The 12,324-nt window shown below is 44.0% G+C and overlaps 1 protein-coding gene across 1 annotated transcript in view; it reads right to left on the bottom strand.

The window, feature by feature from the left end:
* Window positions 1-3,026: 3,026 nt before the first annotated feature.
* ESPL1 (extra spindle pole bodies like 1, separase) overlaps window positions 3,027-12,324 on the bottom strand; it is a 41,300-nt gene continuing 32,002 nt past the window's right edge. Inside the window, exons 27-31 of the mRNA XM_073662946.1 lie at window positions 9,907-10,011; window positions 9,527-9,642; window positions 6,270-6,353; window positions 6,032-6,196; window positions 3,027-3,904 (exon numbers count right to left, since the gene is read on the bottom strand). Of these exons, the coding sequence (XP_073519047.1) occupies window positions 3,703-3,904; window positions 6,032-6,196; window positions 6,270-6,353; window positions 9,527-9,642; window positions 9,907-10,011 (672 nt within the window). The 3' untranslated portion in view covers window positions 3,027-3,702. The remainder of the gene's footprint in view (window positions 3,905-6,031; window positions 6,197-6,269; window positions 6,354-9,526; window positions 9,643-9,906; window positions 10,012-12,324) is intronic.

The following is a 12,324-nucleotide window of genomic DNA, read 5'->3' as shown; positions in this document are numbered from 1 at the left end:
GAACCCGCTTATGCAATGACGGGGCTGCTTTACGGCCCCATCATTCTAGCGGCGGCAGCGGTTCAGAGCGGTCACATTCTATGTGGCTGCTCTAAACTGGAGATCATCGTGGGACACTCGTGGACTACTACGGAGGGGTAAGGATAAGGTTGTGTTTTATTATTTTATTACAGGAGATCGATGGCTTCAGGGAATTAGGTGTCTAGGTGAGTATAGGTGTAGTTTTTTATTTTTTACTTTATTTTAGGTGGCGATCAGCGGGGACAGGTAATATATAAACTAATTTATTGTAGGCAACCACTGGCCACCAATGACATGTATTTAAAATTTATTGGGGACACAGTAGGGCAATTTAAATAGCAGGATCAGGCTGATGGGAACTACTGCTCCCATCGAGCTGATCCTGCTGGCACGAGTGGACGGGGGACAGACATAGGCCGATGGGAGTACTAGTGTCACATCGGCCTATGTCTGCCTGCACGCACACACATCGCACAGACACCCCGCACACACTCGCAGACACACGCACAGACACCCCGCACACACCAATCATGATGGGTCTGATCGTCTGGGAGGTGAGGCTGACCTGTGCGGCCGTGGGAAAGTTCATGTGAGTTCATGCAATGCAGTCAAGCATGAACTCACATGAACCCTCTGAGGGCACCGCGGCTACTTCAAATGAACAGCTGATCAGCATCACCTGATACCTCAGCTGTTCATTTGAAATAACCGGCGGGAAAGCGCAGCACAGAACGGGAAAGCCGGCGGTGAAGTCTTTTCACTGCCGGCTTCCCCGCCCGGGTCCTTCACTCCCCGCTCCTTGGTGCTGCGCTCCCCGCCCAGTCCTAACTTACGATCGGGATGGGAGGTGGCGAGGGGAGCGGAGGATCGGGGTGGGAGGCTGCGGGGAAGCAGTATGGGGCTGTGCGATTGTTTAAAAGCCGGCGGCTTTTTACCGCCCGCCGGCTTTTAAACGATCAGGAGAATTCTCCCACGCTGGGATGGCATTCTGATGACAGGCTGGATCTCAGCTGAGCGCTGCCATCCAGCTTGTCATCCTTCAGAGACACTGCAGAGAGCAGGCATTATGGGAACTTCCGATTCCGGTATTCGATATTGTAAAAGTATCGGAATTAAGTATCGGAATTCCAATACCACGAATATCGGCCGATACCCGATATTTCAGTATCGGAATGCTCAACACTATTAGAGAGGCAAATCAGAACCCCCGCTTGACTGCAAAAGACCCTCAGAAAGATTCAGCAGACTCTGGAGTTGTGGTACATTGTTCTACTGTTCAGACACCTGAACAAATGGCCTTCATGGAAGAGTCATCAGAAGAAAACCTCTCCTGCATCCTCACCATAAAATTCAGCGTGAGAAGCATTCAAAAGAACATCTTAACAAGCCTGATGCATTTTGGAAACAAGTCCTGTGGACTGATGAGGTTAAAATAGAACTCTTTGGCCACAATGATCAAAGGTATGTGTGGAGAAAAAAAGAGCACAGCATTTCAGGAAATGAACATCTTGACAACCATTAAGTTTGGGGGTGGGGATCAATCATGCTTTGGGGTTGTGTTGCAGCCAATGGGACGGGGAACAATGGATTCAATGACATTTCAACAAACTTCTTGATGCAAATATAACATCATCTGTAAAAAAGCTGAAGTTGAAAAGAGGATGGCTTCTACAAATGGATAATGGATCCTAAACACATGTCAAAATCCACAATAGACTACCTCAAAAGGCACAAGCTGAAGGTTTTACAATGGCCCTTACAGTCCCCTGATCTGATCATCACTGAAAATCTAAGGCTAGACCTCAAAATAGCAGTGTATGCAAGACGCCCCAGGAATCTCACAGAACTGGAAGAATTTTCTAATTTTTCAAAAAAGGGGTGCTACTAGGTACTAACCATGCAGGGTGCCCAAACTTTTGCATTTGCCCGTTTTCCTCTTTGCACTTTTTAAAATGTAAACGATGAAAAATATATATGATTTTTTTGCCTAAAATACAAAGGAAATGTGTCGTCTTTAACTTTAGGCCTTTTAGAGATAATTTCATCTTCAACTTGCTTAACTGTTCACAATAATAGTAATTTTGACCAGGGGTGCCCAAACGTTTACATGCCACTGTACATGTTGGGGTTTGTTCAAGTTGTTCTTGCTTCATGATGCTTCTCCTGCTTTCTTACTAAGTGATTAGCTTTGTGCCAGTTGGTGGGTGTACTCGTGTCGGCATCTTAGTGGCAGCAGCATACACCCATTGTCTTTTGTGTCTCACAATGAAGGCTTCGAGAAAGGGATTTTACGTTAAGTACCCAAAAAATACAAAATACTCTTTTATAAATATAACATTATAATGTTTTTTTCACTTTTTTGAGGTTGTCCGGTCTTCTGGTAAAAGACTGCAGACATCTGAATCCTTACTGTGTGCACATTGCATGCTGTCAGGATTCTCTGGTGTTGCCGGTGAGAGCGGGCAGTCATATCACAGCAAGTATGCGATTTGCACACGTCCGTCCACATTCCGAATACATGTGTTCAGCCTCGTTCTATACAAGAGAATTGAAGGAAGCTGAGCACAACTAATCGAAACTTGGCAGAAGCATGCTAATCACATAGTTGCGGTCACATGACCGGCAATATCGGAGAACCCCAACAGCATGCACAAGCTGTAAGAATTCACAAGTGGGCAGTCAGAGTGACTGCAAACTTTTGTCAAAGGAACATACAATCCCTTTAAAAAGTTTTTTTTAGAAGGATATTAGGGGCTGCTATGTCCTGCTGACCAGTGGGCGGATGATTCCTGAGACCCCCAAAAGTCAAAACACCTCTATGGAGTGTACAGGTACTGCATAAGAAGTGCACAGGCTCAATAGTAAGTCTATCTATCCATATACTGCTAAGTCAGCGTTGTATATATGACAAGCTATAATAATTTTTGTAGTGGTCTGATCATCCAAAACTAGACTAGACGCAGAGTCCAAAATGCTGAAAATGAGAAGAAAGCATAAGAAACAAATACAAAAGAACGTCTTTATTATGCAAGTTTATACATTTCCCTGAACATGTTCATCCATTAGAAAAATATCGTCTTTAACTGTTATTTTAAATTTTTTTTTATATGTTGTAGCCCATTGAACATGCTATAGGTTGATAGGGGTCTGGGCCCAGAGACCCCCACTGATCGCTCTGAAGACTGCACAGCTGTGTACGGACCCATAGACTTTCTATCAAGTTTGTACAACATTGAGCACAGTCTATTGTGTGATCAGTGGGGGTCTCAGAACGTGGACCCTGCCCATCTACAAGGCTACAACATAAAAATACTTAAAATCACAGTTGCACTTTAAACTCTAAAATGAAACCACATATATAATAATGTTTCAATACATAAAAGAGCCCCTGTGAGAGCAAAAATAGTTAACTTCTTCACATCCCGCCAAGTAATAAATATCTGAACTTAAATATACACGACCACTTCTGGAATAATATGAGATAAAACCAGTGGTCCTAAGCCCGCAGGTAAGACCCCTGTGTGCTGCATTTAATGCCACAGTAGATTTCCTTTCCTTCCAACGTCATGATCTAGTAGTTTAAATATAGGAAATGCAGTTTAGTTGTGTAGATTTATAAAATAGCATTTACATAGTCAGCGCGCTATACAATGCCCTGAACGCTGCATAGAGCTGTGAGCGTCACTGTAGGGCCATGGGTAAGCCATAAGCCACAGGGGCTGCCCCAATGATGTACTTTAACTTGGGAGCCTGGCGAGACTTGTATAGGTATTTCAGCAGCGAGGCACCAGGCCCGGCCTTCATCCAGCCTTGCAAGAAGGCCACCGTATAGCGGTCAATCTCTCGGTCTGTGACGTCCCACAAGTTCCCGACAACCAGGGGGCTGTATTAAAAAAATAAAATAAACCAGAAGATAAGAGCTCAATATGCAATCATTCTAAGCAGAGTGCCTTTCCCCAAAGTATTACTAGGTATTCTTAATATGCAAGTCCTAAAACGAGGGGCTCATCATGAGGTTGTTAGGCGCTGGTCACTTCCACCATTGGGAGATGCCAATGACATCGGGTCTCCCACAAACCTGCCATGAAGTGCATGATCATTAGGTATTTTGCATGTGGAGACAGTGTCATAGGCACCGGTCACCTCTCAATGTGGGAATAGCCCCCCAAAAACCCTTCAGGAGCGGGGATATTAACAGGGTTCTGCACGTTCGTTAAAATCAACCCACAATCAACAATACCACTAAGTAGTCATATGGTCCCTACTGGTCCAGGGCTGCAGCCCTAATCTCTCCCCCGTTCCCTCCTTACATTGGCTGCTGACAGCCCGTATAGCGCCCATGACCACAGCAGCCAGTCACTGGCCTCTAGGGCTATACAGCACAAGAACAAGGGCAGGAATTGACTGCAGCGGTCACGCAGGGTACACAGGTGATGACACCGGAGACCACTGGCAGGAGTTGGGGGACTAAAGATTAGGTTCTCACTGTAGCAATATTGGGGTGGTTTGTAATTAACTTGTATCAGCCTTTTAAGTCCTCCCCTCTATCCTTAGTCAGGTCCCATCCTCAAGCAATGGTGTAGCTGAAGAATGAGGGATACCACGAGGGGACACACGTTCTTTGCCACGTTTCTATACAGCCATGTCTTACAAAATCCTGTAAGCAGTGTTTAAATATTTCTTTTTCATTGCTATGTAATTTGTAGATTCACGGTCCCTTCAAAGGGATAAATCCATCATGTTAGGGCATATCCCTAAGACATGCCACAACTGCAGTCCCCTTCAGTCTGAAGACTATGGCGGTCCCACAGTCAAATTCCCACCCACCAAGAAGGGATGCCATTTCTTAGTGGAGGAGACCTCTTGTGAAATCCTCTTGAACAGTAAAAATAAAGTCTATTCAGAACAGTTAACTTAAGGTGTGAAAAATCCTTCATCACCCATCCACTGATCCCTGGGGGTCTGACCACTGGGACTCCCCCACAGATCCTGAGAATGGGTCTCTGAAATGCCCTGCTAAAACGGAGTGGTGGCCTTGCATGTGAACACTGTACTCTGCCATCTACGGCAGACCAATGGACAAATCTAATGGGGCATTTCACAGCCTCATTCTTGGGATTAAAAAGGAATGGATTCCAGGGTCAGGATCTTCAAATACCTAATATTTATTTGTAAGTATTTAAAATCACAACCCCTGTGTAGGAATATCTAGCCGACGCGTTTCAGACTGGGGTCTGATCATTGCAATGCATTAAAGATGCCAGATGAAAAAAGTGTTTGCGAGATCCCTACACAGGGGTCGTGATTTTAAATACTTACCTAATATTTTTATCTGAAGATCCTGACGCTGGAATCCATTCTTTTCCCTCCTATTGTTTCTCCTGCGGCACAGCTGGAATCCGTGCATCGGACCTTCATATGGGTGAGCTGACTTTCCTTTTTCTGCTCATTCTTGGGATTGGTGGGTGTCCCAGAGGCCATTCAATAGGCAACGTATTTACTTATGGGGAGAATTTTTCTCTCTTTTTGCATGTATATTTGGGGCCAAAATTCATTTTAGCCCGCAAAAAATAATTGCACCGTTTGGATTTTAGGGACTTGGTTTTCGCTGTACATTCAACTTTGACATGGTCTGTGGATATAAATCAGCTGGGAGGAGCTCAGAAAAAGAATGAGCTCACTGATCGATTCTCAGTTTAACCAGTCTGCAGCCAGCAATAGATTGCCTTCCATAGTGCAGTAGAGAGGCAAACAGTGAAACATTTTTAATTAAACCAAATTCCAAAAATGATTTTCAGCCAAAAATACATTCATTTGTGGAAAAAAGTGCCCTAAAAAGGTGGGAAAAACCCTGAAATCAACCCCCCATATTTTGGTTGAACACGGATTCAAGTGTAGCTAATATGCAAAACATAACTTACCACATATTGGAAGGATATTGGGCCATGTGTTAAAACTTCATACAGTTACACATGTACTATATGTAGAATATGATGGACAGTACACTTACCATCCAGCCATTAAGTACTTCAAGACTATGCCTGCCCCTTCCAGGTCTCCTCGAACTGCTAAGGCAGCACTGCTACATCCAAACAGCAGCACCACAGCGTTACAGTCCAATCGCTGCAGTGTCTGAGCATCCAAGAAGTGCACGCCGGCTCCATGCCCCACGTAACTGCACAGAGGACACATTAGTCATGGGCTTGTCTGCTCTCATCAGGATCACAAGGTCTACGTCATATACTCACATATACAGATCCTGCGTAGTCAGGGCAGACTGGAGCTCGTCAGACTTTGGAGCGGATCTGATCACTCCTTTCCATCCAGGCTCACTATAAAACAATTCACAAGGTTACTGAAGGATGTTCCTCTATTATATATAACTTAAAGGAAATCTGTCAGCAGGTTTTTGCCATGTAATCTAAAGACAACATGCTGTAGGGGTTAAAATACAGATTTCAGCCATGCCTCTCTTATCAAGCTTAGTGGTTTTGTTTGTTTGCAATGATTGATAAGCTGTTGGTGCTAAAGCATTGTGGAGACAGCAGTGGTGCATTCTAGTCCGACACGCCCACTTCTGTGATAAGCACCTCACTGTCTATGGACATTGTATATAAGGAGCCTGGTGTGGGCGGGGCTAGCTTTCTCAGCTCTGCTGTATTGCTATATTTAAAAGCTCTGATTGTGTCAGAATGGCTGCTCCTAGTAATCTAAGTGAGACATTGTTGGATCCAGCTTTTCTTTGCCTACACCAGGCTGTTCTCAGATGAGGTAGCAAAAACCTGCTGACAGATTCCCTTTCAAGGGGATGTCGACCAAATTTGTCTCAAGAGTGGCCCAGCTGAGAAAACACCTGCCTTTGTACATAGTGTTCTGGTCAAACAGGCATGTAACCACCAATCACTGGGCAGTCAAATAGCCAGCCCCATCAGAGGAGGAAGCTCCGAGACTAAACAGGGGACCCAGGTAGGGGAGTAAACAATCATTTTCTTTGTAAAACACGCATTTATTATTATTTAAATTTAATATAGTCCCCTTCTCTGTCAAGCTTCTTATATGCCAAGGTTGCTATTGACTGCATAATCTCAGGGGTTTCTCTCATCTGGTCCTTAAAACAAGAGAAGAGACAGCCTGTCAAACACTATCAGGCTCCTGCCGTAGATTTCATTCTGTACCCACGCAATCTTCACGATATAATTGTACATCATAGAGTCTCAATGTCTCATACAGTTCTACCATTGTGACCTACCCCATCCTGGAAAAAAAAAGAACCTCATTAAGTTAGTGATAAAATCTCTAGACTCTTCAAAGAGGGAGATGGAAGGCGGTGTTCTCCCCTGTCTCATTTTGAGAAAAAAGGGACTCCATGCCGAATATAGTTATACAATGTGACAATATACAAGGGATTCCTGTATATTATGGAGCAGCATTATAGGTAAATCCTACAGCCTTCTCTGTGTGGTTTGGTTACTACTGGCTCTATACGGTATAAGTAGTAATGAAAGACTTAGATTAATCCTTTACAAGCAGCAGTGTCCTTTTTTTTTTTTTTTTTTTTTGCAGGATAACCCCTTAGAATTAATCACTGAAAGAGGACCTACCAACTCACAATTTACCACCAAATATAATATATATCACTGACTGAGGTGGAACATAATAAAATATAACTTTTATTGAATATATAAAACAACAATACACCAAATCCACTGTGATTGTGTGCAGTCTACCCAATGTGCCAGCATAGGCAGCACACACCATGGGCATTAATAGACCTAAAAATGACAAATAACCATCCAGCATCAGCTCATAATATATGGAGGTACTAGACTCGCTGAGATTTCAAATCCCCAACTGATGAAAGAGGGCATCGAAAAACTAAACCAAGAAGGGAGACCCCCTTCATAAAGTGCAATTAGTTGAATATTGCACACTAGCCCAAATACTTGTCAGAGCCCTATCACAATAGCCCGATTGCCTATCATAGAGCCTTGTCATAGAGCTGATTATAACCCTCATTCACCTTAGAGTTTACTACAGATAGCTCCCACAAATATTATGGTCTATAACACAGGTCACTGCCTAGAAATTGACTACTAGCCCCTTGATTTCACTGCTCCATTGGTAGCCAGCGAATAATACTATAGCTCACACGGCTTCATTCATATCACACCGACGCGTTTCATCCCTTTTTAATGCTCATAGGGATACATCAGGAGGCCTATTAGAATATGGTGCATTTGTTTAGCACCGGAGCTTAACAGGTACCGGCCACAATATGAGCCGCCTTTTGATTAACAGGAAGGGAACATGTTTGGTCAATTTGTGCTGGTTAGGTCAGTGGGATGCATTGATAAAATGATTCACCATGTTTCTATGCAAAATTTCTGATTAAATAGGTTATTCGATTCTGTATTCAATGGACTAGCAACTTGACAAAACAGAATAGGAGAATTGATGATTCCACCCCAAATCTTGCAGATCTGTGTACAAGGCTCTATATACCATTCAGCTGCTGCAGAATCCACCCCCCCACCCACTCTTACTTGGTACATTCCAGAGAAGAATATCTCACCAGACCTACTACTCGCTCGGTAAAGTGAAACCAAAACCTGCGTCTCTAAAGCCCCCGTCTCACATCGCTAGCGAGATCGCTGCTGTGTCACGGTTTTGGTGACGCAACAGCGACCTCACCAGCGATGTCGCTATGTGTGACACTTTGCAGCGATCAGGCCCCAGCTGTGAGGTCGCTGATCGCTGCAAAATGTCCTGGACCATTTTTTGGTCTTTGCCCTCCCGCTGGTCAGCACACATCGCTGTGTGTGACCAGCGGGAGCAGCGATCAGGCTGGTAACCATGATAAACAGCGGGTTACTAGGGGCACACGTGCACTTAGTAACCCGCTGTTTATCATAGTAACCTCCCGCTCACCGTAGCAGAGTGGTAACCATGATAAACAGCGGGTTACTAGGTGCGCGTGTGCCCCTAGTAACCCGCTGTTTATCATGGTTACCAGCCTGCTCCTGCTTCAGCAGGCTGGTAACCAGGAGCAGGACATCGCGGAAAGATCCTTTCCACGATATCGCTGCTCCCCTCATCGCTGGTGAGCCTGCCTGTTTGACAGCTCACCAGCGATCACATAGCGACGCAGCAACGATCCCTGACAGGTCGTATCGTTGTTGGGATCGCTGTAGCGTCGCCAAGTGTGACGGGGCCTTAATACTGAGGGAAATCAACCGATTAGCTAATGATATGCATTTGAGAAAAGTCTTATCATTTGTTCCTCTATCACAGATTGTGTTTTTCTCAAAACAGATAGGTCCACTTTAAGGGGTTGTAGCCTAAACAGATTTAGTGTAATGGATGTTTGTAACAAACCAGACTGGGCTGGAAAGGATTGCAGAAGAAATCGTAAATGGATCCGACAGACTTCAGTCTACAATAAGCAGGTTTTATATAGAAGTTTGTGGTAAATTAGTGAATGTGCTGGAACAGTCAGAAAACTTACTTCTTGAACCAATCCCTGAAGCGCTCCTCTGTGCCAGGTAGGTTGGAGTGAGGATTGAGGACATAAAAGGTTTTCTTGGGATCCACCCCATGAACCAGAGTGCTCTGAGGCTGGTGCTGCAGGAAGAACAAAGACGGCTAAACAGAAGCGAAGGCGCCGGCCCAAAACCCACCGCCCCTCATCATAAGACAACGATGCCAACTTATAGTTTATAGGAGCCACAAATATGCTCTAGCAATAAAACGAAGCGTGTCTGAAGGCAGACAGGACATGGTGTTCTCAAAGTGCTGCCAATGTGTGCGACACCACGGGGCTCTGCCAGATTTCCATTTTTAAAATCCTAATCAATCTAAAAACAAGAAAGAACAGCAGCAATGTACCTTTTTTAGCAAACCATAGTTCAGCAGAAAATGCAGGGATGGGAGGCGAGTCACCGATCTGGTCAACAGGCAAGGCATGCTTTCCCAAGGCAACTTCTGGAGGTGCTGTCGGGGGGTTGTACAAAGAGGGGGAGCGCAGTGATTATATGCCATTTACTTTCAAAGTAGGAAATCGATTTGACTTTATACCTAATTATTTTACACAATTTACAGTAATATCAATATGTCATTAGGTTCTTTATACTATAAATGGTGTAATTGCCAGTGTTGCATACACAGATTGAGGTCTATAACTCGTGGCGGTAACTGGAGGGAGTGTAGCTCAGGCCTGATTATTCTTATTAGGCCACGGCCCCACTATCAGTATTCGGTCAGTATTTTTTCTCAGGAGTGGGAGCCAAAACCAGGTGAGGAACAATCAGAGAAAAGGTATAATAGAAACAAGTCACCAATTCTGCATTTATCACCCACTCCTGGTTTTGGCTCGCACTCCTGAGAAAAAATACTGATAGTGAGGCCATGGCCTTATCTAGTTCCTTGCAATAAGCTCCCATGATTGCTCCCACTAGTGGTGGCAGATGACAAGCATGGGATTATTTATTAAAGGGGTTGACCGGCCTTCGGGTACAAGTCTGCTATCACTAAGTAACTGCAGACTTGTGAATCCTCACAGCGCGCACTGCAAGAATGCTCCAGTGCAGACACCAGGAGTAGGCAGTCATGTGACCGCAAAGATGTGATTTCATTACTTCTAGTCACATTCCGACTAGACTGTGTAAGGCCTTGCTCAGTACACATGTATTGAGCGAGGCCGCGCCTGTCTAGTCGGCATGTGACCGCATGTATGCAAATCGTACAGTTGCTGTCACACGCATGTTGCTCTCAATGCCGGAGAATCCTCATGGCGTACTGTGAGGATTCTCCGGGACTGAGAGCAACATGCGCGTGACAGCAACTGTACGATTTGCATACATGCGCTCGCAAATAGAGCGACTGCAGACTTGTACCCGAAGGCTGGACAACCCCTTTAAAAGGGGATGCACAGTGAAAAACAAGTTGTAATAACTTACTGATGGTTGGGATCCAAGTGTTCCAGAACAGGAAGTTCCAGTTCCTAGTTACAAAATAGAACAGCGGTTTGGATTAACCACAGCTGATCCATTCATTCTCTATGGAAATTCTGGAAAAAGCAGAGCGTAAAGCTCGGCAGCTCCATAAAGATCAAACGTGCATTGTTGCTACATTCTAAGAGCTCATTCACACCTCAGTATTTTTCATCAGTGCTTGTATGCCAAGACCTGGAGTGAAAACTACCAAAGAAAAACTTTAATTGAAAGATTGACGCCTGTTCTGTGTTTTGGAGACGCTCCTGATTTTGGCATATAAATACTGATGTGTGAATAAAGCTCCCTCACTCTGCCGAGTGCTGAGGGTCCCACTGAGAAGTTGTCACCTATTTTATGGACAGGTGATAAAGGGGTTGTCCTGTGAAAACAATTAAACTATGTCTGTACAGGGTATTTATAGCTTTTCTTAATCTGATACACAACTTTAAAGATAGCCAAGAGTAGGGGAGTGGTGGCTGCTTCTAGACATACTCTATATACGCAATATCAATACCTTTATTCTGTTCCATACAGGAAACCAAACAACTGGAATACATGCCGGGGACAGACATGTCACATAACAGACACCAATGGTCAGAAGGACCCAGGTTTCAGCCAATCTTCTTAATTTTACTAGAAAAACATGTTGCGCCATGCAAAAAAAAAAACAAAACCACATGCCTAACCCACATGAACCTAGAAGAGAGAACGTACAGTACAGACCAAAAGTTTGGACACATCTTCTCATTTAAAGATTTTTCTGTATTCTCATGACTATGAAGTGCAACTGCACTTGGGGACACTTTCAAAGTTTTCCCAATTTTTCGGACTGACTGACCTTCATTTCTTAAAGTAATGATGGCCACTCGTTTTTCTTTACTTAGCTGCTTTTTTCTTGCCATAATACCAATTCTAACAGTCTATTCAGTAGGACTATCAGCTGTGTATCCACCTGACTTCTGCACAACACAACTGAAGGTCCCAACCCCATTTATAAGGCAAGAAATCCCACTTATTAGACCTGACAGGGCACACCTGTGAAGTGAAAACCATTTCCGGTGACTACCTCTTGAAGCTCATCAAGAGAATGCCAAGAGTGTGCAAAGCAGTCATCAAAGCAAAAGGTGGCTACTTTGAAGAACCTAGAATATAAGACATATTTTCAGTTGTTTCACACTTTTTTGTTAAGTATATAATTCCACATGTGTTAATTCATAGTTTTGATGCCTTCAGTGTGAATGTACAATTTTCATAGTCATGAAAATACAGAAAAATCTTTAAATGAGAAGGTGTGTCCAAACTTTTGGTCTGT

The sequence above is a fragment of the Phyllobates terribilis genome, unplaced genomic scaffold (assembly GCF_046119375.1).
Source record: "Phyllobates terribilis strain yellow unplaced genomic scaffold, ASM4611937v1 Scaffold_2__4_contigs__length_985480577, whole genome shotgun sequence".
In the NCBI taxonomy this organism is placed as follows: Eukaryota; Metazoa; Chordata; class Amphibia; order Anura; family Dendrobatidae; genus Phyllobates; species Phyllobates terribilis.
The sequence above is the reverse complement of the archived record's forward strand: the minus strand, read 5'-3'. Positions and strand labels throughout refer to the sequence as shown.